The sequence below is a fragment of the Mirounga leonina genome, unplaced genomic scaffold (genome assembly GCF_011800145.1).
Source record: "Mirounga leonina isolate KUSES-001 unplaced genomic scaffold, KU_Mleo_1.0 Mir_93, whole genome shotgun sequence".
NCBI classification, from domain to species: Eukaryota; Metazoa; Chordata; class Mammalia; order Carnivora; family Phocidae; genus Mirounga; species Mirounga leonina.
In genome coordinates, this window is record NW_023270854.1 from 47,436,139 (window position 1) to 47,462,779 (window position 26,641).

The 26,641-nt window shown below is 37.4% G+C and overlaps 1 protein-coding gene and 1 long non-coding RNA gene across 4 annotated transcripts in view; one reads left to right on the top strand and one right to left on the bottom strand.

Annotated features, from left to right (window-relative positions):
• Positions 1 to 3,150, bottom strand: part of RBBP8 (RB binding protein 8, endonuclease) — a 90,459-nt gene extending 87,309 nt beyond the window's left edge. Inside the window, exons 1-3 of one of the 3 annotated variants that reach the window (XM_034996196.1) lie at positions 2,830 to 3,150; positions 1,511 to 1,540; positions 45 to 251 (exon numbers count right to left, since the gene is read on the bottom strand). In XM_034996196.1, coding sequence (XP_034852087.1) covers positions 45 to 153 — 109 coding nt within the window. In that variant the 5' untranslated portion in view covers positions 154 to 251; positions 1,511 to 1,540; positions 2,830 to 3,150. Of the gene's footprint in view, positions 1 to 44; positions 252 to 1,510; positions 1,541 to 2,298; positions 2,789 to 2,829 lie in introns of those variants that run through there. The other 2 variants (XM_034996197.1, XM_034996195.1) reach the window with 2 other exon arrangements.
• The window catches only part of LOC118004676, a 150,149-nt gene continuing 126,562 nt past the window's right edge, over positions 3,055 to 26,641 (top strand). The window contains exons 1-2 of the long non-coding RNA XR_004677668.1: positions 3,055 to 3,773; positions 22,296 to 22,450. This is a non-coding gene — a long non-coding RNA (uncharacterized LOC118004676). The remainder of the gene's footprint in view (positions 3,774 to 22,295; positions 22,451 to 26,641) is intronic.

Genomic DNA, 26,641 nt, shown 5'->3' on the forward strand with positions numbered 1-26,641 from the left:
GTCTCAATAGAATACTGCTATAAGTATTTTAAAAAAGATTTTACCTTGTACTTCTTTATCATGATACTCCTTTAGTTTTGTCCAAATTTCCTTAAAGTCATTAGATATATCTACAGAACTAGGGCTTCCACAATTGCTTCCAGAGATGTTCATCTTGCTTAATATGCTCCACACTTCTTTTTGCCTAATGTTTCCTGACCTATTTCTGTTACATTATATAGGTATGAAGTTGTCTTTGACAGTTGAAATACCTGAAACGATAGATTACAACATAAATGAATTTTGCATTTATATGTATATAATTTGATGTCAGGATACCTTCAAGCCTAGCCAGCTCTTCTCAAGTTTTCCTTATTTACCTACAATCAATCACTTTGAGAATTTGGGGGATGGGAAGTGAAAATGATTATGGTGAGAACCCTGATTTCAGTTATTTGGTCCTTAGTTAAGCTAAATTTTCAGGCAAACTTTCTCTTATTCCTCCTAGAAAGAACTTAAGTTGAGATGATTCTGCTATGGAGGTTTGCAGTCATTCACGCTCAGTATTGATTGATTCACCATTCTAAATTAATTTATTCCTTTGTTAAAATTTTGACATGGAGTGCAACAAAAACTGGAAAACGTTCTGAAATACTCTTGACTTAAACAGTATTCACATATACACACATCTACATATTCATAGAAGCACAAATCTTATAAAAGAGCAAGAAAGATGATTGTGATTAATACACCTGAAGATCTGAATACCTTTCTCATAACAAGAGGAATAAGTGAGCAAGGAATAGGCACAATAAAGATCTATGAATACAGAAACGTCTAGTAATAAGGCAAAAAGGGTAAGGCTATTTTGTGCTCCTCTCAGAGTAGCGGTGAAATGATTTATTACTTGTGTAGCCCCAAAGGAAGCAACAGGATACTAAGAAGTTCAAGTGGATTCACAAATATTTTAATGTGTCCTTAAGCTGAAACCATTAACTAGCTACTACTAAGTCAAACAATTAACAAGTCTACTCTATCTTACATATGGCTCTTTAGCCAATGCCTTACCACTGCTAATGTGTCCAAACTGATTTAAGTGTCTCTTACAAACCATTTCTCAAGGTCTCTGATGATGAGGCTAAAATAAGCAATGACTTTTTTTTTTTTTTAAAGTAGGCTCCATGCCTAAGGTGGGGCTTGAACTCATGACTCTGAGATCAAGACTCCTATGCTCAACCGACTAAGCCACTCAGGCGCCCCAGCAATGACATTTCTAAAGGAGCAAGATTATGACTGAAGCCACTTTGAAAAGCACTACAGAAATATTGTAAAAACACAATTTTATTAAGCTTTTTAAAAACTGTGATTTAGGTTTTTTTGAGACAGTGAAAACCGAACATGTACTGGATTTAAGATAATGTTAGGGAATTATTTTTAATTGTCTTGGGTATGATAATGTACTCATGTTAAAAAAAAGGAAGTCCTCAGCTGTCAAAAAGATATATACTGATAAATTTACAGGTAAACTCACCTGTTCTGCATTTGCTTTCAAATACTCCAGCTAAAACAAACAAAAAATGTTGGGTAAGGAGATGAAACAAGAAGGGCTGCTTTGACAATTATTGAAAGTGAGTAATGGATGGGTTTGTGACAGAGTTCATAATTCTAGTCTCTCTCGTGTACATTTATTATTTCCATTATAAAGTTTTTAAAAGAGGGATTGGGTGCATGAATTAATACAGCTTTATTTCCAAAGAGGGCTGAATTCTACTATTTCTTAACCCTAAAAGATAATAGGCCTATTGTCAACAGAAGCCACCATTTGTTGTTCACTATATAACAGATACCATGCTGTTTTATTGTCATTTTTTAAAACTTAATCTTGAGAACTCTATAGAACAGCTACTGTTATTAATTTCATGTTAGAGTTGGAGAAACTGGTTTAAGAGATTAAGTGGTTCGCCCAAAGTCATACAATTAGGTCCCACACTATGTCTGCAGGGCAGGGATGAGGAGGGGAGGGGAGGGGGCCTCTAGTGATGCTAATTAACTACAAAATACTTTAGCCCAAGAAAAATAATTGTTTCTATTAAGTAATAGTTTAAAAGTTTTAATTACTTTAATGAATAACTTAAAATTGCATAGTATGAAATTGCTTAAAACCAATAGTGTAAAACATTTTTAAATATATCTTCAGAGGTAGTATTAAAAAAAAAAAAAGGCTTTTTCCCCCACTTAAAAACAGTTTACCAACACAAAACTAAACTTGCAAATTCCGGCTCACAAAACCCTCTCCAACCTATCCTGCACTCCCAGCACCTTTGTCAGAATCTCTCTTGGCTTGAACCGTTATCGATGCACGATGATGTGCCTTAATTTTGCAGAAATGGGCATCTTGTGTCGCACGGCGCATCCCGGGTTCAAAGGTCTGTAACAATTTAATACATTTCTGTGCGTCCCGTAGCGGTGTAAACCACCACACTGAAAGTGCTCAGTAAAATAGTTCTTTCCTGTCGCACCCACCACACATATTCTCACACAGATAAGGCAAGAGCCGCGCCTGGAGTCACACCGATGCCCGAGATAAGCGAACTGGACTCGGGCTGGTCTTCTTACGAGCAAAGCAGAGGTCCACAGGCTCCCATCCCAGGACCCGTAGCCACCAGCCTCTCCCGCGCGCCGCTGTCACCCCAACGCTCCAAAAGCCTGCCCCGCGACTGGCGCGGGAAGCTCGCACCGCGCCCCCCGGCGCATGCGCGGGGCGGGCTCGGCGGCGGTAGGCGAGTCCTCAGCCCGCGCGGGAGACCAAAGAGCCACAGGGAGCGCAAGCTCGTCCTCCCTCCGACTCACCTCCAGCCGAGTTTAGCCGGGCCCCAGCCTGCTCCCTCAGGCAGCCCCAGAAGCCGCACGGCTACCACAGCTCCGGGGCCAAACGCGTATGTTCGGCCGGCAGCTCCAGACCGGAAGTAGCCGCTACGACCCACCGCTCCGGATTGAGGAAAGGAGCTTCCTCTTTACTCACGGCTTCCAAGATTGCCTCAAAGATTCTCGAAAGCCCCAGCACGGAAGCAGGCACGGCTCCGGGGCTGTGCAGAGGCAGCTGCTCGCCTTTCTTCCCCTCACTAATCTGCCTAACTCCCTCCGGGAAAGCCGGCCCCTCAGGGCGGCCCGCGCTTTCTGGGGGCTGGGGGAGGGCCCGAGGGCGGCCGGCCGGGCTGGGAGGCGCCCGGACCCGCCCCCTTGGAGCGCGCTCGACGTCACGCTGGAGTTCCCGCCACGTCCCGCCCCTCGTCCCGCCGCGGAGCGAGGCGCTGTCCCGCAAGCCTCTCGCGGAAGCGCGGGGAGGCTCGTGTGTCCCCACGCTAGGGGCTGTGATGGGAGAGTGGAACGCCAGCCGCTGCGCGGTCGGGCGCGGCGCCAGGAGCTGGCGGCCGCCGCAGCATTTTTGTTGAGATGCCCTGGAGAAAGCGCAAGCTTTTCTGTCTGGGGAACCTCAAGCCCCTGGTGTGTCTGACTTTAGCACCTTTTAGGAAAGCATGTATGAGTGGCCAGTACCACATGGAAAGTTAAAACTAACTGATGAGGGAACGGACACGGATCAGTCTAACATAGTTTCTGCCTGGTAGCTATTACCTGCAGTTTAGTGATGTGACCGGACAGCACTGGGTGGTGAGGCCATGTAGCAAAACGATATGTATTTTGCTGAGGTTAAATGGAAAGTTCCTGAGGACCCTGAAATGAGACGGAATCAGAATGACCAGCATTATTTGTTGGAACGACAAGCTTTAAATTAGGTAATTTAATGTTTTAAAAAATAAACACTTCCTGTGGCTGTTTGTAAAGTTCAGAAAGTATGTTTTCTTACTTATTTTGATTTCTAAAAGAAGCGTTTTAGCACTAGCAATTCTACAAGTGAAGTTGAAAATAAGCAGAAGAGGCTGGAATCACAGTATCTTTTAATCCAGTTCAGTACTTTTCTGTAATATTTATACGATCTGGGAGGAAGACAGGATAGTATTAGGAACTTTTAAAAGTTAAGTAGTATTTAGGAAATCATAAATATAAACTGTAAAGAATTTTTCCACTCAGTTCTGATGTTAAGGGATGAATATCAGAGCTTACTCCTTGAAATTGTACTCAACAGGATGTTTCTGTACCATTCTAGCAATGTTATAGGAACTTTGGTTTCTTCAGGCAAGAGGGTTGCTGAATCTTCATTATTATAGTAACTATCATTTGCTTCCAAATTTTACTACTTCATTCATAATGGGTGAAAAATTGCCATTTCTAATATAACAGGCATAATTGCTTGTATAAATGTTTAAAATGGAAACAGAGTTTTGTTATAAATGGAAAGAACTTGTAATCAGTTTGTCATTTAACAGTACATTGAAATAACAGTGTATTTGTGGTCCAAAGAAAAACTGTGAGAACAAAATGACCTAACCTGTTCCTCTAGCTTCTAAGGCTCCACTGTCCAATACATTTATACAAATCAGAATCCAAAGAATCAGCCTTGACACCTTTTTCCCCTTTAATCCCCATATCCAATCTATCACCAAGTGCTTTCAATTTTACTTGCCAAATAGATCCCAAATTAATCCTCTTCTTTCCTTCACCACCACGATATTACAAAATACCACTTTCTCTTACCTAGTCTGCTAGTCTATTTTCCATATCCACCCAACCAACAAACCACCTAAACCTTTCTCTTCACTGGTGTTCAGAAAAAAATTTGAGTATCTATTCTCAATTCATGCATATATATAAAATATAATTGTATACATGTAAAAAAAAAAAAAATAGGGCACCTGGCTAGCTCAGTCAGTACAGTTAAGTGATTCTTGGTCTTGAGGTGAGTTCAAGCTCCATGTTGGGCGTAGAGCTTACTTAAAAAAAAAAAGATAAATTGTGTACATGTATTGTTGAAAAATGGTATATAGTCTAATGGTTAAGTCAGGCTCTGGAGACAGACTTCCTGGTTTTGAATCCTGCTCTAATACTTCCTTACCAAGTGACCTTGTACTGATTTTTTAACCTCTTTTTCTTACCTGTAAAAGGAGGTTAATAGTACCAACCATCCAGGGTTATGAAGAATATAAGTTAGTGCATGTAAACTGCATAGTACACTGTTTAGATACACAGTATGTGCTCAGAAAAAAGCTAGCCCTTATTGGTACTTCTGAGTTCTGAGCTAACTCACAACTTATAAAGACATTTTTTAAAAGGATGAGAAAAAATGGAAATCTAATATTTTTTCCTCCTCCCATCTTAAATTTTACCCACTTTGAGACCACTTCTTTACACTATAGCTACTGTGATCTTTCTGAAAAATAAATCTGATCATAGCTGCTTACATCCTTCAGTGGCTTATTGTTACTCTGAAGATAGCTCCTTTGAACTGCCTTCACTGCATCTCCAGGCCTCGCTGACCTTTTAGTGTCCCCTAGGTCTTTACATGCCTTTGCTTCTGTTTGGAATTATGAACCAAACCTACCCCTGCCCTTTGCCTAGCTATTTACTAATCTTTTTATCTTGTTTCAATAGTCTTTTCTATTAGCTCCTCTTATAGCACTATGTACTTTCCCATCTTGTACTTAGTAGTTTTAATTATTTAATTAATTCTCTCTATCCACTAGACTAAGTTTCTTGAGGTCAAAACCATGTCTTGTTTACCTTTTTTTTTGTTGTTTATTTTTTTGTTGTCATTCACCTTTTTATCTCCAGAAACTAACTCAGTGCCTGCCATAAAGTCAGTACTGTGTGGATCAACAAATAAATTGAGCATCCATTATGGAATTACTATTTTTTATGTAAGTGAAGAAAATCTTTGAATCCATGTAAAATTCTTAGATTCGCCACGTGAGATTTTATGATGGTCACTTTAGCAGTGGAAATGGTGGGCATACTTATAGATGTTCTCTCCCAGTGGGAGCTTTAGGCCCCACATGGTAGAATAAATTCTGAGGTCCCAAAGATATGTGAGAAAACTTTATGGCTTTGAACAATGCTTCCCAAACTTTTTCAATACTTAGAAAATGAATATTTGTATTACATATTGTAATAAAAAGATAAGGCTTCTTCCATCTAGAGACAGCAGAAGTTGAAACTCCACACCCCTCCTTCCCCGTCAGCAATGCCCCCTTGAGGGCTGGAATTTTTTTTTTTTTTTTTAAAGATCTTATTCATTTATTTGACAGAGACACAGCAAGAGAGGGAACACAAGCAAGGGGAGTGGGAGAGGGAGAAGCAGGCTTCCCGCGGAGCAGGGAGCCCGATGCGGGGCTGGATCCCAGGCCCCTGAGATCATGACCTGAGCCGAAGGCAGAGGCTTACCGACTGAGCCACCCAGATGCCCCTTGAGGGCTGGAATTTTAATGTCTTAGCATACCTATAACTCACTGGAGGCCCCTGGTTAGGGTGCTCGACTTAAAAATTGTGTGCTGAAATAATTAAAATGGTAAATTTTATATTATGTACATTTGTACATTTAACCACAATAAGAAAAATTGTGTGGTAGCAGTAAAAATTCTAGGATTCTTAGAACTGTAGAATTTTGGAATTTTAAAATTGTCTAACTCAACTAATTTTAAAACGGAAGCCTTTTGTTGATTCTACAATCTGCTTAACTCCTACATTTGGGTAGCTGAGGGTTGCCGAGGGAAAAATCACATAGCAGGTTAGACTGATAGCACTAAAATTACATGGTTTCAAACCTCCTGTAAGGCATCAATTAATTCTTAAAATAGCCTTTGTTCAGCTGCTTTTGTTTCCTTTGCTGTCTTCCAGACCTTCACTATTTTCCTCAAGCTTCTGTACGGTATTTTCACTCTCAGCAGATACCCTAGCTCCAGGTTAAACAGGACAATTGGGGTCAACAGGTGTGATCTCCCTGCACATGCCTTTTCCTTTCTTAACCTGTGAATTGGGCAATACCTAATTACAAAATTACAGAAATGTAACTCGAATCCAGTTGCTTCTCCCCACCTCTTCTGCAGCCGCCCTGGGTCAAGCCACCAGCATCTCGAACCTCTTTTGCAGCAATAGCCTCTTTTTTTTTTTTTAAGTCAACTATCTTTCTACTTACACTGTTTACCCCTTACTGTGTATTCTCCAACAGCAGTCAGAGTAGTCCTTTAAAACTAAAGTCAGAGGTGCCTGGGTGGCTCAGTTGGTTGTGTGTCTGCTTTCGGCTCAGGTCATGATCTGAGCATCCCTTATGGGATTACTATTTTTTATGTAAGTGAAGAAAATCTTTGAATCCATTTAAAATTCTTAAATTCGGGCGCCTGGGTGGCTCAGTTGGTTAAGTGACTGCCTTCGGCTCAGGTCGTGATCCTGGAGTCCCTGGATCGAGTCCCACATCGGGCTCCCTGCTCGGCGGGGAGTCTGCTTCTCCCTCTGACCCTCCCCCCTCTCATGTGCTCTCTTTCTCTCATTCTCTCTGTCTCAAATAAATAAATAAAATCTTTAAAAAAAAAAAAAAAATTCTTAAATTCTCCATGTGAGATTTTATGATAGTCACTTTAGCAGTGGAAATGGGGGGCATACTTATAGATATTCTCTCCCAATGGGAGCTTTAGGCCCCACATGGTAGAATAAATTCTGAGGTCCCAAAGATATGTGAGAAAACTTTATGGCTTTGAACAATGCCATTGGGGTTGGAATTCTGGGATCGAGCTGTGTGGGGCTCCCTGTTCAGTGGGGAGTCTGCTTCTCCCTCTGACCCTACCCCCTGGTCGTGTATGCGCGCTCTCTCTCATTCTTAAATAAATAAAATCTTAAAAACAAAAAACAAAAAACGAAGTCAGAACAAGATGCTGCCCTGCTAAAAACATTCCAGGATCTTCCCATCACCTTAGAATAAAATCAAACCCTTTTCCATGGAGTCAGGACGAGTGAATCACTATATTATATTGGTGTTATCTCCTGAATAATAGTTTTGAATTAGTGCTTTCCTTTCAATTCCCTTATGCCCTTGTTTAGGCCCTGATATTTCTTACATAGACTATAGCCTCTTTGCTTCCAGTCTTCCTTGCCTTAATGAAGTCTCCACACAGTTGCCAGAAATCTACACCATTATTTCTGATCCTGGCATTTCCTTGCTTAAAACCCTTCAGTGGCTCTCCATTCCTAAATGTAATCAGTATAAAAAATTATTCATGAGTACAGCACAACTCAATTTGGATTAGCTGCGTTTCAAGTGCTCAAAGCCACATGTGACTAGTGATTACTATATTGGGCAGCACAGGCCTAGCATAGCATATGTAATGAACAAATGAATGTCGAATGAACAAATGAGGTTACATGGTTTACCTGAAGAACCAGGATGGAGCTAGGACTAGGACACAGATAACTGATTCCTAGACTGAGGCTATTTCTGCTGTTTGTGCTGGGCATTTCTCATCTCTTTCCCACTCCCCACATCATCCCATTCCTCTCCTCCCACCCAGCATTAAGGGCCTGTATTCCCAGGCAAAAAATTTAAGTGATTAAACCCATTATGATTATTTACATAATACTGTCCAGTAATATGAACACACAATACTAGTAAACTGGGGTGAACTGTCTACAGTCAGAACTATTTTAAGAACAAGACAAAAGGCTGTTTGAGAGAGAAGAGGGAAAAGAAGTTTTGAGACAAAAGAAAATTATGTTAACTATCAGCATTTGTGTCAAGTTGAACACTTGATTTAGTTTTTTAAGTTGTTTACACTAATTACTAAGTGTTGTTTGGGGGTAAGAGTATATATCAGTTGATGATCTTGCCCCAAGTGCCAAAATGTTTTGTTTATCATTTGAATTGATGGTGGCAAGATTCCAGTTAGGTTGAGCAGTTTTATAATTGTTTTAAGAAATGTATTTAGCATTCTACAAAGGATGTCAGTATTACAGTTTTTATTTTAGCAGTCTTAAATGGTCATTAATGTAGTTATAACAAACATTAAAGATTATACATTGCTTTCCATTTAGAAAAATTAGCCTTATGTAGTCTGGCCAACTTCCAACTTAGATATAAGAAGCTTTATTTTGATTTTTACTATGGCTACATATACCTTCTTCATTTCTCTTTATAAACTATTAATTTTTTTGTTTGTGTTTTTAAATATCATTCACTTAGCTACTTCACATCAGTAACGGGCAAAGTTTTATTAGATATATAATTTGTCCAATTTAGGAACTCTCTCTTTACACTTGATAAAGATTTCTATACACTACACAATATGCTCTATACTTGGTTAGTTGCCTAGGTTTAAATTGATGGCAGGCTGATCAAGAATGCTAATGATCTGTTACTACAAAATGATTTATTATGAATGGAAAGGGGCTTCTTTTCTTCCAGGTCAACCATTTTAGATTATAGTGGCTATTTGGCAATATTTCATACCTATGCATATAGGTCTATGAAGCCCAGGAATTTTGTTAGTTAGCCCTTATGTCTTATTTCCTAACACTGGCATTTATAAAAACTTGAGAACTTAACTGCTGTGGGGATGATAAAAGAATTTAAGATTGATCACTAAGACTGTAGAATAGAAAAGTGAATTTTATTTTGAGAATCTTGTAAAACTAATATTTACCTTTTATCCAGTAAATCTAGTACTATATTTGAATTCTGTATACACATGTGTAATGCTACCATGATGGAAGCTGTGGGAACAATATTTATGTACAGTAATGTAAATGGGAAGTATTATGAAGGATTAACTGACAGTTGGACTCTATTAATTAAAGCATTCCTTAGTAGGTTCACAAGAGCAAACACATTTAATATTCATTGCTTTGTCCACTTTTAAAAAAATAATGATTCACATCTTATATGCTATTTTTTCCATCTGTAAATTGATGAATTTATTCAATCCTGACAAATAGTTGTGATCTTTAATGTACTCATGCCTCACAAATTATGGGTATGTTTTCAAACACACTGGCAGACTTTGTTTCTCAATTTTTCCTCTATTCTAACTATGTTTGAGAAAAATAGACTTTGTTTAGAATATTAGCTTTTTGCTTTTCCTAATCCATATGTCTGTCTAAGGTTAAGGAAGCTTTGATAGCTACCTTTCCAAAAATGTTTTACATTCAAAATTTAGTTCTTAGAGGAGACCTTCAGTTTTGGCCAATACTTTGTCAATTTTACTTAAGTTATAATCAGAAGTATTAGAAATTAAATTATGTTTTCATTCACCTCACACCCTTGATTACTATTTTTGTGGATTATTTAGGATACTAAGACAAATCTAATATGCTTCTTATCTAAAGTGACCATATCCCCGGGCTTACCAGGTCTGGTTAATATCTATTGTTCTGGTTTAATTATTAATAGGGCTCCTGTTTACCTCAAAAATATCCTGGTTTGGGGGATAAATCATATGGTCAGAAGCTTTAAGGCATTTGAAGTATAAACTAATAAAGAAGGGAAGATTTAAATGACTCTTTGTAGTCAAGAGTATTTCCTTCACAGCTATGTACAGACCAATCTAAATTATTTTTAAAGAATATTTTGGTATAGCCATAAAAGGATTGTACTTTTTGACTTAATTGATACTACTTTGAAATACCCTATGAGTTGAGAAGTGGTTTGTTTAATACTGATAGGAAATGGATTCAAAACAATTAGCTATAGTAAAATACAAAGTACTTTTCCTACATATCTTCTCTTTGAACCTAAAAATAACTGTGTCATAAAGGTAGAACAGTTATAGTTTTCATCTTTTTACAGAGGTTGAGAAATTAGGTGGTTTGACTAACACTATATATACAAACTAGTAGGTAAGTTGACTCAAGACTCCAAACCCAGTTTTCTGGCTATATAAATGCTGTATCTATGCTCTTTTCAGTACAACATGCTATTTTTGAATAATAAAATCTACATAAAGCTTATTCTGTGCTTTTCTATTTTTTTAAGTTAAAAACTATTTTTGAGAAAGTAACCAAATAAAGTTTCTGAATTTTGATCAATAATTATTACCTATCAAAAAAAATGATTACCTACAGGCTCATTTGCAGTCCTGGTACATTTTTCTATTTATTTCAGAAAACTTACACGAGGTTACTAAAAGGACTTAAAAAAAAATTTTTTTTTTAAAGATTTTATTTATTTATTTGACAGAGAGAGAGGGAACACAAGCAGGGGGAGTCAGAGAGGGAGAAGCAGGCTTCCTGCCGAGCAGGGAGCCCGATGTGGGACTTGATCCCAGGATCCTGGGATCATGACCTGAGCCGAAGGCAGAGGCTTAACGACTGAGCCACCCAGGCGCCCAGGACTTTAAAGTTTGATAGTAATTTAAGTCTCATAATTTAGAAAAGGAAAATAAATTGGGCTCTCTCACTCAGAGTTGGAGTGAAGCACCTACTATATGGGCCAATCTCAGTTCGTTTTGTAGACTTTTTGCTTTAATAATTGTACTTCATAGAAATTATGGCACGTGCGTTATTTTACATGTCTTATAATGGTGGATATTTGAGAGATGAATATAAATTGACCTTTAATGGAGTTAGCACAAGTGTTCCTATTAGCTTTCCCAGCCCTAAGTTTTAGCTTCTTCCATGTTGTAAGTTTAAAATTAAATTGATGGAGGGGTCTTGAATTATGTTGTTATCTCAGAAGGGACCAGAGCAGGGAGTGCTCTAAAAAACTGACTATGTTGTACATCGATAATGGCATATGACATATTCCTGGCCTATAGTATTATGCAAGTCCTGAGCTGGAGACAGGACCCAGGATTTAAGATTTAAGCTCTAGCCCTATCTCTGATAATCTGCATGTTTCCTAGACAAATTTTATTTCCCCAACCAAAAAATGAGAATACTCCTACTTGCTGTGTCCAAAGGGATTATTATAAGAATGAAATAATATATGTGACATTTCTTTTTTAAAAAAGATTTTATTTATATATTTGACAGAGAGAGCATGAGCAGGGGGGAGGCACAGAGGGAGAAGCAGACTCCTCGCTGAGCAGGGAGCCTGACATGGGGCTTGATGCCAGGACCCTGAAAGCATGACCTCAGCCGAAGGCAGATGCTTAACTGACTGAGCCACCCAGGCGCCCCTATGTAAAATTTCTTCAGGAAGACTTCATAGAAGTTTGAAGCAACCTGCCTATTGAGAGCAGAGTGGTAGAAGGCTTTCCAGGCAGAAGGCATGTGCAAAGGTTCTGCTATGGGGAATCATTGTGAGTTCTAGAAATTGTAAGTATATAATAATGTATTTGTATAGGTTGACAGTGGGAAATCAGCAGGAGCTCCACCTAATTTGTTGAATGAATTTTAAGTTTTAATAATAATCCTACTGAGCAAGTAATTTAATTCCTCCGTTCCTCAGTTGTTTGTCAGTGATACGAAGATAATACATACCTTGGGTATTTTGCATACAAGATTGTTGACAGGATTGAATGATTATAAATGTATCCAAACAGTATAAGAAACTGGTTAATAGTAGATAGACTTAAGAAGTACAGCTATCAGAGAGGTCTCTTACTTGCTAAAGTTATGTAATTATAGTGAAATTATTGAATTGCTATGAAAATTGAGACATTTATAATTATAGAAAGGATTAAATTACAACTTAAGTGCTTTCACATATCTTATTTGATTCACGTAATTAAATTTAAATGAGTCAGGTAGAATTATTATATTGGTGTTATTTCTGTTATATTCCAAGGGACTTTAAAAATCATCTAGCCCAACAACAAAACTGTATAGAAAGGAGAAACTAATTTCTTCATGTATTTTAGAAATTTGTGGTTGTAAGAAATTATTTACCTAACAGAGATTTATGATCTACTCAGATTCAGGTGCAAGAAAGGGGGTATTGGCATCAAGTTGATTGTGATCTGATCTAATTTAGTGAAGATCTGAGTATATTTGATAACTCCTTCTGAAAATAGTATCTCTTCTTTTTTTTTTTTTAAGATTTTATTTATTTATTTGACAGAGAGAGACACAGCGAGAGAGGGAACACAAGCAGGGGGAGTGGGAGAGAGAGAAGCAAGCTTCCCGTGGAGCAGGGATCCTGATGCGGGGCTTGATCCCAGGACCCTGGGATCATGACCTGAGCCGAAGGCAAACGCTTAACGACTGAGCCACCCAGGTGCCCCAATAGTATCTCTTCTTAATCATCTTTGTTCAACAGTATGTGTCCTTACTTTTTTTTTTATTTCTATGCCCTTTTCAGTCCAATTTTTCTGTTTCACCTTTATGAATTCCCTAATTTAACCACTAAGAGAGAGTTATTTTTAAAAACTCAGATATTGGTTTTAACAGAATTCAAGTTAAATGAAAAGATGATATGCTTTTAATTAGATTTTTTTATTTATACCTATTTCTTCTTCATTTTCTCTAAACTAAGTTTTTATAATTATGCAACAAATATGATATTTACTTAAGTAAAGCACATAACTGGCTATTTCAATTTTCTGTTTTTAATCTGCTTGACTAGAGCCTTCCTCTAATGTATTCTTCTGAGCCATGCTCCAAGATCACGTAAAGGTTATAATGAATTAGTTCTTGTAACCAGACCCTCTTGGACATAGTCCAACACAAACTTGTACTATTCAAAATTCTGTGTTTTGCTATAATGAGAAGTGTTGTTACTTGAGGGTCCAATGTAGTCAATCTATTTTTACAATAATTTTAGCAATGTAAACTAAACAATAAAGCCTTTGGATCAATACTGGACATAAAACTATTTATAGAGTACATACTAATTGTTCATTTGGTGCTGTCTGGTCCTTTAAAACTTGGTATCCAAATTCAGGAAATGAAATGTCGTTTATTAGAAAATAACTTTCTCACAAAAGATCAAGTTTCAATGCATCTCAGGTTTTGTGGGAATGGATCAAATACATCAGGCAAAAATAGGCTAAAGTTCCTCACTTGCCATTTGAAATTGCTTTACTCATTTCTCAGAAAAACCATTTTAGTTGCATAGTGTATTAGTTAAAATTATATCAGTCAATTAAGGAAAAAGCAGTTTGATCCTATTTGTCCTATAATAGTGAGGTACTAGATGCCTCTTGGATCCTGCTTGCTTTAGCAATTCCAGTGGCAACTGGATTCATGACGGTGAAACCTGACAGCCCTTCACCTGGCGCTTCTCTGAGGCCTTTGGAAACAGAAGCACCCCCTGAAAGTGTGAGGAAGTTAGCAACCTATGAGGCAACCCTTAACTGACAGAAGTCAGAACTGGTGGATAAATGCTTCTCTCTCATCTTCTGGTGGGCAAGCCTGAGGCAGCTTCATGGCTCCTAAGGGTCCTGGGGTTGAGCCCCATTTGCCTGTTAAAATTGAAGGAAGCACTCCAAGATGCACTGTGGTTTTGGCTTTCCCTCCCTCCCCATTTTCTTCTAATTCCCAGCTCTTATTCCCAGGGATGACTTCTCAAATAGAGAATCTGCATATAATCTGGAGGACTCAGGCTCTGTTTTCCATGGAGAACCCAAACTAAGAGATAAAGGTTAAACATCAGATTTCCATTTCAGGGGTGCCTGGCTGCCTCGGTTGGTAAAGCATGTGACTCTTGATCTGAGAGTTGTGAGTTCAAGCCCCATGATGGATGTAGAGCCTACTTAAAAAAAAAAAAAAAAGATTTCCATTTCACTATTTTTTATTTTTGAAGATTTATTTATTTATTTTAGAGAGAGACAGAGTGCATGCAAGGGCGAGACACAGAGGGAGAGAGAGAGAGAGACTGAATCTCAAGCAGACTCCCTGGGGAGCATGGAGCCCAATGTGGCGCTCAGTCTCTGGACCCTGATATCATGACCTGAGTCGAAATCAAGAGTTGGACGCTTAACCAACTGAGCCTGCCAGGCACCCCATCCATTTCACTATTTTTAAGTTATTAATAGAAAATTTAACTTTTGGGTGTACCTTCTGGCTCAGTTGGTAGAACATGTCACTATTGATCTTGGGGTTGTGAGTTCAAGCCCCATGTTAGGCATAGAAATTACTTAAAAAAAAAAGAAAATTTAACTTTTGAAAGTTTGCATGTGTGGATGGGACAGTCAGATTAACTGTATGCAGTAATTTTTAAGGATGTTGATATGACCCAAGACTGAACTTGTGCTTTTGAGGCTATTTTTCTGATAGTGACAATGGTTTGATTTGAAGGAACTTACACACTCTTGCTCAGTCTCTTATAGGCAAGAGAATCTTTTCTTGCCACTTTTCAAACTGTTTTGGACATTAGAATAATCTGGAAAATATGTAAATATGTAGATTCATAGGATCTACCCACCAGAGATTCTAATGTGATATGTCTAGAATGGAGTTTAGCAATCTGCATTTTTAATAAACATCCTCCAGGTGAGTCAGATGGTCCAGAGACTACACTTTGAGAAGCACTGATATGTTATTACAGTGATAATGCTGCTGAGGATAATCTGTGACTATGAAATAAATGAAAGCCAGTTTACTCCACAGGGACTGAATTAGTATCAGGATACCATTAATCACATGTTCTAATAAACTGAACTAATAAACCACAGACTGGGCAGTCAGATTAAAAAGATAACCCGATTTTAATTTCCGAGTTGCTTGGTCTTCCTCTGTAGAAATTGGATTTAGTATTACTTACTTGGCTTTAACATTAGTATAAACACGTGGTCTGTTATGGTACCAATGAACTGCTGAGAATTTAATTTATGCTAGATGTGTTTAATTTACACTTATTGATGGAAATAGAACAATGCACCATTCATCTCAAAGATGTAAACACTCACATCTTAACAAGTAAAGCTGTGGGAAAAGAGACTGATTATTGTCATGCTGGAATGGACAGAACAGCTTTTCTTGCTGAATGGCCCGTAGCCAGGTCCGTGGTTAGTTCAATATTATAGTTAAATAGTATACTTACTCCGAACAACATATGTTTGTTTTAAATTTTGTTAAACAATTGCTTGGAAAGTGACTAGAGCAGAATTTAACAGCTCACTAAAATGCTATGTAGATGGTATTTACCATTCAGTAATTATTATGTTATTGAAAATTGGTTACGATATTAATATTTTTAGAGACGTGACTGATTTTACCATCTACTTTCAGTTAGGAGACCTTGCCCTCCAAATTTAGACCTGTATATGTTAAATGTAAGTTTTTAAATAAAGATCTACATCACAGAATTCTACAATACTGTTCCATGTCCGTATATGTAGCTGCATAAAGTTACTGATATTGTATTTCTTAATGTTTCAAGATTCGTTTAGAAATTCATTAGATTTAAAATGTTTTCATGTGGGAGGGAAGTGTTTCTAACTCCTAATCTAAATCGTAGTAACGATAGGCAAAGAACCTTCAAGGGAATAGACTTAAGGTAGAACTTTGAAACTAAAAATTTGCCACGCAAGTTATATTTTCACTTTGTCAGTAATACATAACTTCTAAGGCAATAGTTTTCTGATTACTTTTAAGTCTGTATGTCTTTAAGGATGAGCTATAACATTTTCTATTTCCTAGTTAGTCTTTGATCCATAGCAAGTTTGGTTGTTAGTGCCGATTTATCCAAATTAGCTATTTTATGCCGAAATTTAAAAAAATTCTTTTTTTTTTTTCAAGTAAGCTCTATGCCCAATGTGGGGCTTGAACTCACGACCCCAAGATTAAGGGTTGCATTTTCTACCGACTGAGCCAGCCAGGCGCCCCTATAAAGAAATATTTTAAAAATATATTTTAAATTTATGTTACTCCTTGCCTTCTTTTCAATTGTTTATAGTAATATCCACTCTAAATGCATGAAAATAAATATGCAAATTGAATACTAACTTAATGAGTAGTCAAATAAAGCTAGATTGTTTATGTATCTAATAAAATAGTTTTAATAAGAATATTATATAATTAGTGGACTACATTGGTGAAGTGATATTATTGTCTTTAAGTATACCATCTACATACAAGCTTTTCACTTTAAGAGAAAAACAATTTGGGCTCCTAGCTGGCACAGTCACTAAGCATCTGATTCTTGGTTTTGTCTCAGGTCATGATCTTGGGGCCCTGATCTCAGGGTCATGAGATCGAGCCCCGTGTTTGGCTCCATGCTCAGCAGGGAGTCTGCTTGGTATTCTTTCCTTCTACCCCTTCCCACTGCTCATGCCTGTGTGCACGCACTCTCTTTCTCTCAAATAAATAAATAAATCTTTTAAAAAAATCTCTCAGGAAATTAAAGTTGATTCCAAGAGCTTTGTGTTATAAGTGGATCTATTTGTTGTTTCTAATACCAATTCATAATCTATTTCCTGCTTATTATTTACACACTGGAAGATGGGTCATCAACCCAACTTTATTTATTTATCTTTAAGGGTTTTTGTTTTTTGTTTTTTTAGTAATCTCTACACCCAGCATGGGGCTTGAACTCATGACCCCTAAGATCAAGAGTTACATGCTCTTCCACCTGAGCCAACCAGGTACCCCGTTGACCCAACTTTAGTTAGTCAAGCTCTTAGAATGTTTTGTCACACTATTCTGAACTCCGTTTTGACCCATGATATAGCATTTCATAATATCTCACGTGTGAACTTATCTCATTGGTTTCATCTTATAATCAATTTATCATTTATTTAGTATTACTTTTAGAAAATGTTAAATCCTATTCCGTCTTACTTCTTACACCCAATACATTTTGGACTCAATCTCTCTATCATTATTTATTACCAAGAGAATGAAATATAATTTAATATTGACCTATAATAAATTTAATTTGGAAGATAATCTTTTGGAGGAGCAAACATATTCTAGAGCCCTGAAGAAATAATTCAATTAGTACTAGAAAGAGCACAAGCCTTAGAGCATATAGAAATCTTTGGCCAACTAATCTGATGTCATATAAAATAATAGATACAGGGGTGCCTGGGTGGCTCAGTCATTAAGTGTCTGCCTTCAGCTCAGGTCATGATCCCAGGATCCTGGGATTGAGCCCCACATCAGGCTCTCTGCTCCGCGAGAAGACTGCTTCTCCCTCTCCCACTGCTTGTGTTCCTCCTCTTGCTGTCTCTCTCTCTCTGTCAAATAAATAAATAAAATCTTTAAAAAAAATAAAATAATAGATACAAATAGATATGAAATGTCTTTGAAAAACCTAGATATGAGGCATAAGTAAGGTATAATTTGTACTATCCATGCTACAGTTCCTTCCTTTGGTACAGATGATTGAAATTTGAAATTTTAGGGCTTCCTGGCTAGCTCAGTCAATAGAGCATGCAACTCTTGATTTCAAGGTTGTGAGTTCAAGCCCCACATTGGGTGAGGAGCCTACTTAAAAAAAAAAAAGACTCTCCTTTGCCTAAGGAACCTATCTGCATAATAAGGCAACCTTTATTTTTCCAAACACCTCCTTTCACCTTCTTGCTAATGGTCTTCCTCCCCTTTGTATCATCAGACCCTACCCCTCTCCTTGCTCATATAAGCTTCATGTTGCCTCATTGTCTTTGGAATTTCACGTCCATATGGATTCCCTGAAGGACTATTAAGTTTGATTTTCCCCTGTTAATCTGTCTCATGTCAATCTGATTCTGAGTCCAGCTAGAAGGACCACAGGGCAGTAGAAGGCCTTTCTCCTTGACACCTTCCAAGGTTGCTAATTTAGTTTTTATCTCTCTGAGAGAAATAAAATGTATATTCCAAGCTAAGTTTTGACATCTCTTACTTAAGCCATTTGTTGAAATTTATGATACATTCTTTTAAAGAAGTGGGAAGGATATTGACATTTGTTGCACCTATCGTGTTCTAGTGACTATGCTAGGTGTTTTAGGCACAGTATCTCATTTAATCCTCCCCAAAACTGAGAGAATGGTATGAGCTTCCTTAACTTACAGGCGGAGAAAAGAGAATTCAAAGTTAAATAATTCCCAAGGGTAAACTAGTCTGTAACAGCCAGTATTCAAATCTATCTTAGTTTGACTCAAAAGCTCATATGTTTTCCAGTATACTACCTTTTCTCTTGATTGTAAAAATGAGAAACAAATGAAGTGATTATTTTTTAGAGTCCACTTGGACTGAGCTAAATTTACTAAAGTTAAGAAATGTCCCTCAGGTAGAAGTTTACCTGTGAAAAAATAAGGGGATTAGGAGAATTAACATTTAGTTCTAGGAATCAGAATTGGAATTTTTGAGCCTTTGGTTCTCAAGCTTTCTGTGGTCCCATTTCTTTGGAATTCCTCAAGCTAAAAACATTTAAAACATTTTTTGAGAACTTGTGTGCAAAGCACTGTATTAAGAAACTTACCCCTTAAAAAGCAGGTTCTATTACCTCTAAAATGGGTTTTGAATCCTGCAGTTCTGGTCTTTATAATCTTATTGAAACTTTCCTGCCAATTCTAACCAAATTTTTTATTTTATTTTATTTTATTTATTTTTTGGATTTTATTATTTATTTGAGAGAGAGTGAGGGCCAGAGAGATCACAGAGTGAGAAGGAGAGGAAGAAGCAGACTTGCTGCTGAGCAGAGAGACCAATTCGGTGATCCATCCCAGGACCCTGAGATCATGACCTGAGCCAAAGGCAGACAACCAACTGAGCCACCCAGGCGCCCCTCTAACCAAATTTTAGAAGTACTAACTTCTTAGGCAAATCCTAAACTATATCCATGTAAGAGTGCCTAAAACAATACACACACACACACATATATGAAAAAATATATATGTATGTGCACATATGTACTAAGAAAATAAACATTTTTATTGTTTATGAGCCAGCAGAGACTCATAATTTTACCTTTTTACAATTCTTTTAGAAAATGTAGATTAGATTTCATGTAATATTCAGATGACTCAATGTAGGATAGTGAAAAATACTAGTCTGGGCTGGTATTCAGGAAACGGATGTTCTGGCCCCAGCTCTACCTTTAGATTGAATAATAGTGATTTAGCTACATTTTGGGGCTTTTTATTCAACTGAAAAATGAGGAGTTGGATGCATTAGTTATTTATTTTCAAGTAGGCTCCCGGCCCAGGGAGGAGCCCAACGCAGGGCTTGAACTCATGACCCTAAGATCAAGACCTGAGCTGAGATCAAGAGTCAGATGCTTAACCAAGCCACCCAGGTACCCCTGCATTAGTTATTCTTTAAGAGTTCTTCAAGTTTAAAAATTTCATGATTCTAAGTGCTTTTTGTAGGAAACATATGAAGAGTTCAGGAAGGAAAGAGGTTGCAGTTGTTAAGAAAGCTAGCATTGTTGACAGTAAGAGTCATTATGTGAAACTGAGTGGCTAGGAATAAGGACAAAGGAATGCATCCCCAACTTAAAGAATAAAGAGATTTTTAGATGAGTAGAATACTTTTTGACCCGGGCCCTGAGATAATGTAGGGCTATATAAAATACACACACATACACTTACAGCTCCCTAATTTGATTTATAAATCCACATGTCCTTAATTTTAACAAAACATCACAATGCATCAGTATTTTAAAGAGATTAATTTACGGGAAATACATGAAGGTCATATTTAATAGAACTTTCATATATTTGAAACTGAAAATTCTATTATATGAAAGCTGTAGAATCCTTTTCCAAAGTGTAGTTAGGCTTGAAATTTTACCCATAGATTTTATATGAAATATATAGCTAGTTTCTAAATAGCTTTCCTCAAAACCATAAACATAAAAAATGCTTACTTAAATAAATTGGAATCCCCATTTAAGTTTATCTTTAAACAATAAGCCCTGTATTTTAAACACAGTATAGTTTAAAAATTTTAAATTAATATGTATAACATACTTACCAGAAACACTAAAAGTATACTCTAATGACATATATCTATATCTTGCCTAGAAGCTAATTGAAAAGAGAAGCATTCAACCGATAAATTTTGATCCATATTTCCCCCTAAAATAGTCAGAATACAGTTTATGCTGAATAAAATTAATTTCAGTTTGCTGAATCAGCATATTCCTTATGCAGATTCAACATTACATAGCTTTTTAGAAGTTTAGCTGAATTTTCAGAAATTTTGCCTCGGAGTAGGACTGAAAAGCATCCAAACCTTCCCTGCAAAAAAATATCTCATCTGAACATTATTTCTCACTTATAAAAAAATTCTTTAATAACATCCTAAAGAAATTCTTAGAGCCTTTGAGTTTGAACATCATGACAAAGTGAGGACCCTAGGGACAATGAAAAAGATGCATCAGTCTTGCTCAGTTTAAGACAAAGTCATATTAAAATGACCTACAAATAGCTCTTGACAGGAAAGTATTCAGTACAATTCTGTTTTAAAAAGTAATTTTAAATCCCAGATAAATTCATATGTCAGCTGCTATGTTAATTGAATGCCCAGAAGTTATGTGCATTCAAATCAATCCAGTATTAATAACTAAGGGGGTAGTTTGGTAACCAAAATAAATATAAAGGGATTGGTAACTTTGATTTTAAATGACACAAACTACTTAAAATAAATTAATTGCATCAATGAAAGAGAGGGGTAAAAGAATTATTTTAAAATATAATATAAAGGAAGATCCAAACAACTTAAAAAGTTTTTCAGACCTAATAGGCATGACAAAACCTGTCTTCATTCCTTTCTATTCAGCTCAGCAAGTACTTTTGAGCTCCAATAGTTAATCAGTTACCAGATTCCACAATCTTTGTTTTTCACACTCCTCAATTCTTACCTGTGAATTGTTCCTGTAATGTACTTAGGATCACCAGGCAGGCCAACACTATTTTTCTGTGCCTTAAAAAGGCAATTATTATCATATTCACAATTAGATTTACCATATGAAATTGTTACCATATAGCAACAGCCTATAAAACATAACAGTATATTATCAAAGAAATAGATGGCTTAAGATGAATCATTAATAAGTGAAATATATTTAGCAAAATTATTCAACCCAGCTTTCTTCATGACTATAGCCATGCCCAACTTAAAAAAAGTGTAGCAAAAGTATAATGTATTATATACCAAATAATCTTTACCTAAAAAAATCGATGAACTTATGTATAAGTATTATAAAATAATATCTAACCAACTTTACAGAAAAGGTATAATCCAGGTATTATGTTAAAAATAGATATCTGTTTAAACATCATTTCTTAATTTAACCTTTCAAAAGTGCATAGTAAATTGAGGAATATAAAAAACATATTAACTTACCCTTCAATTTATTTAGAAAACCTCTGTTCTGGGTCAAAAGCGCAAGGTGTTTCACTTCTGACTTCTGAAGCTATGAACTTAAACGGTAAATCAGAGGAAGCCACCTCTCTGGACCATGCTAGAGTTTGCTAGACACTACTGCTATGTAGAAGAGTCCTGCTGCATCTAAGCTATATACAGTGTGCAATGGATAACCTAATATGCCTTTCATTTAACTGGCTGGGCAGGTTTCTACCGTCTGTGGAACATGGAATCAAACCAGAATATGTTGGCATAACAGGCCAGTCAAACCGGTTCTTCTGTAGCTCCAGAACCTGTCCAACCAGTCTGCATCAAAGGCTAGCCCAACAAGCTGCAGCGGCTCAGCTCTAAACTTGTATGGGTGAGTTATCCCCACCTCCCATCAACTCCCAACAAACTACTCAGAATGTTGTAGCCTCCAGCAAAATAATTCAGAGGTTCTAGTGGGAGGGATAGATCTATGTCAGGCATAGCAAGAGTCCATTATTATAAACCTCTCATTGTAGGTACTTGAATATCTATCATCCTCAGAGGTAGGTAATCCTTTTTAAAATGTACTCCAGGGCTTTCTGCAGATTAAAGCCTCTAGAAAGAGATTATCTACAATGAAGAAGAATCCATAATGCCTGACCTTTTCTACTAGTCCACTTGGCTCTGCTTGGTCTAGCTTAGCCTTGAGAGGGAGGTTCATATTCCCCACAAGGGTAGTGGCCCTGAGAGCTAGAAGGAAGCATTTCTAGAGGGAGGAAAACAAGGTATAGGTTGACCAGACATTTGCCTGGGTATGTTATATTCCTTGTACTCAAATGATCTTCATATCATTCCAGTCTAAAGCTGGAAAAACTCCTATTTCTACATACTAGGACAACTTGAAGGGTTTTACTTTGGATATTCAACAGTTGAACACAAATTATTGATACCTACTATGTGCCAGGAACTGTGCCAGGTACAGGGTTACAGTGGTATAAAAGAGAAGTTTAGTAAGAGATGGGAGCAGTGTCGGGTGCCTGGGTGGCTCAGTTGGTTGAGCGACTGCCTTCGGCTCAGGTCATGATCCTGGAGTCCCTGGATCGAGTCCCGCATCGGGCTTCCTGCTCGGCAGGGAGTCTGCTTCGTCCTCTGACCCTATCTCCTCTCAGGTGTTCTCTCTCTCTCAAATAAATAAATAAAATCTTTAAAAAAAAAAAAAAGAGATGGGAGCAGTGTCCAAATTCCCAGTTAAGTATGCCTAGTAATCTTTTGGAAGGAAGAAATAAACAACAGAAGATCATATTTTGACAAATTGGTTGTATTAAGAGAGATCATGTGAGACTTGTTCTTCTCATAATATTTCCCATTTAGAAACAGCCTTTCCTATCTACTGATGCAGTGATTCTCAAACTTTCCTACTTAAGTATCATCTGAAGAGCTGATTATGAACAGATTACTGAGCCTTACGTCTGGAGATTCTGATTCAATAGTTCTAGATGTACCTCAGCACTCTGGTGATTCTGCTGCAGCTGTTGCAGGGACCATAGGCCCAGACTCCATGCTCAGTTTCTTTTCTATATTAAAAGTTGCCATATTCACTTTTATATCTCCAGTGTCTAGAACACTGACACTTAGAAAGTATTTAGTAAATGCTTATTAAGTAAATAATCTACTCAGCCCCAGCACTTGCTAGATCCTAGGGAATCACAACTAGTAACTATTATGTGAATGAAACTGCATTAAGTACTATAATTATAATAATTGAGGTAGGAGCACAGAAAAGGGAGCAAGTATGATTGAGTATGGGAAAGAATTCACAAAGGAGATTGGTTTAGAGACTTTCTTTTTTAACCATGACCAAAGATTGCTATCTGCAGGATAACAAAAGTTTGAGGGAACAATAAAAAGAATGTCTTTGATTTGATACAGTAATAAAAGCTTTAAAAGTACCTGAGGACACCATGACCTCAAAACTTGTAATAAGGTTATTTTCTAGAGTAAGGGTCAGCAAATTTTTCCACAAATGATCAAAGAATAAATAACTAGGGTTTGTGGGACAGATTGTCTCTGTTTCAGTAATTCACCTCTAACATTATAGCACAAACGTAGACATAAACCACAGTCAAAGAATGGGTGTGGCTATTCCAATAAAACTTTATAAACACAGGTGACAGGCTGGATTTGATGACTAGGCTATAGTTTGCTGACCCATGCTCTAGAGTGAAATGTGTATAAATTAACAAGATTGCTTAATTGGTTAGGAAAATGGGCTTTGGGAGTCAGAAAGACTTGGGTTCCATCCTAGTTTTGTTCCATTAAATTAACTTTGTCACGTGAATTAAGCATCTGTTTTACTTATAAAATGTGAATGAAAATAATAGTACCTACTCTCTAGAGTTACTGAAGGCTTCAACTACTGTAATTCATATGAGGTTTTATCCCAAATCAGTAAAGGCCCCATAAAATGTCAGCTAAAAATAAAACTCGTTAAATATGGTAATTAAACATGTGAGTGTTTATTTCCATTGTTTTTTTTAAAAGATTTTATTTATTTACTTGACAGAGGGAGAGAGCACAAGCAGGGGGAGCAGCAGACAGAGGGAGAGGGAGAAGCAGGCTCCCTGCTCAGCAGGGAGCCCAATGTGGGGCTTGATCCCAGGACCCTGGGTTCATGACCTGAGCCGAAGGCAGATGCTTAACCGTCTGAGCCACCCAGGCGCCCCTCCATTATTTTTTAAAGTCCTACTCAAATGGCAGTAAAGAACCAATAGCAGGAACTTTTAAGGATCAAAAAGAATGAGAAAGGTAGCAGACAAGGGATGTCTATAAATTTTGGAAGAAGGAATGAGGATGAGTGGTGATTGATTTAGCAGAATAGAGAAAGAGGAATGTACTTGTAATAATAAAAACAACTTTATCTCTGCTGCAGAATTCTAAGTAATGTTGGGGATTAGAGGTACAAGATACCTCTAAATAGTCTTGGGGAGTTGGTGGGGGGAGGGCTTGAAATGGGAGGATTGGTTAAAAATCTGCTTCAGGAGCAGTTTGCTCCCTAGGTCCCTTCCCTAATCCAGATGCCTGGAGACTGCCCCTTCTTCAACCTTAAGAGAAGATCAGTGGGAGTTGTTGATTGATGAGAGAGATTGTCCCGAGTTGGTTCTGGTCTTGAGGATATCAAGCAGAGGTGAGGGTGACTGATAAAGTACCAAACTGAAAGCAATGTGACTGTGTTAGTTTCCTATGGCTACTATACCAAATTACCACAAATTTAGTGGCTTAAAAGGGCACAAATTTATTATCTTACAGTTCTGGAGATCGGAGGTCCAAAATGGGTCTCAATGGGCTAAAGTCAGGGTGTCAGTCTCCTTTTTAGAAGCTAGGAGAGAATCTGTTTTCTTGTCTTTTCCAGCTTCTAGAGGCAGTTTGCATTTCGTGGCTCATGGCCCCCTTCTATCTTTAAAGCCGGCAATGGCATGTCACTCATGTTGCATCATTCTGACACTCACTCTGCTGCCTTCCTCTTCTACCTTTAAATCCAACTGTATGATCCAGGGTAATCTCCCCATTTTAAGGTCAGCTGATTATCAACTTTAGTTTCATCTGCAAATTTAATTCTCTTCTGCCACATAATGTAAAATAGTCACAAGTTCCTGGGACAAGGATGTGGACATCTTTGAGACACCATTATTCTGCCTACGGCAGAGATTAAGTCAAGGTCTCTATATTGAGTGGTGAGATACCCAGGTCCAGTCTTCTGGTAGGCTTCTGAATGCTAGTATCTGGGTTTATACTCCTCACTCAGGAAGTAGAAAACTGGAGAGTTTATCTCAAGAAACTCTCAAAACTCTCATTGCTATAATGCTGTGGTTATTAACTAGGGATGATTTTGCCCCCAGGGGACATTTGGCAATGTCTGGAGAAATTTTCTATTATAAACAACTGGGAGAAGTGAGGAAGAGGTGTGCTACTGGCATCTAGTGAGTAGGGGCCGTGGATGCTACTAAATATCTTACAATGCACTGCATTACATCATTCCTTGTCCTTACCCCCCAAATAATTATCTGATCCAAAATGTCAATAGTGCCAAAGATGAAAAACCCTACTCTAATGTTAAGACAAGTGGTCAACATCACCCTAATATAAATAAATAAATACTACCTAGGCACACAGAGTTGCACATCAGCATTTTTATTCCTCATTTTAAGATACAGAGAGCATGTAGCATGAAAAAGACCAAAAGAAACCAATAGATAAAATGAACTTACAGAAAATAGTCAATGCTGGGAGCAGAATGATAATTTTTTAAAAACTACTATATTAATATCTTCAAAGAAATAAGAGAAGATACTGATGACATAAAACAAGAACAGAAGGCTATCTAAAAGTGAAACTTTGGGAGAATAAAAAAGAGATATTGGAAAGCAAAAATATGATAGCAGAAATAAAGTCTACAGGAGTTAGAAGATGAAGTTGAGGAAATCTACCAGAAAGGAAAATTAAGAAGCTATTGAGGGATGTGCTACAAAAGAAGAGTAAATTAAGAAAGATGAGATCATGGAATCCAGAAGTATGGAAATAGAGA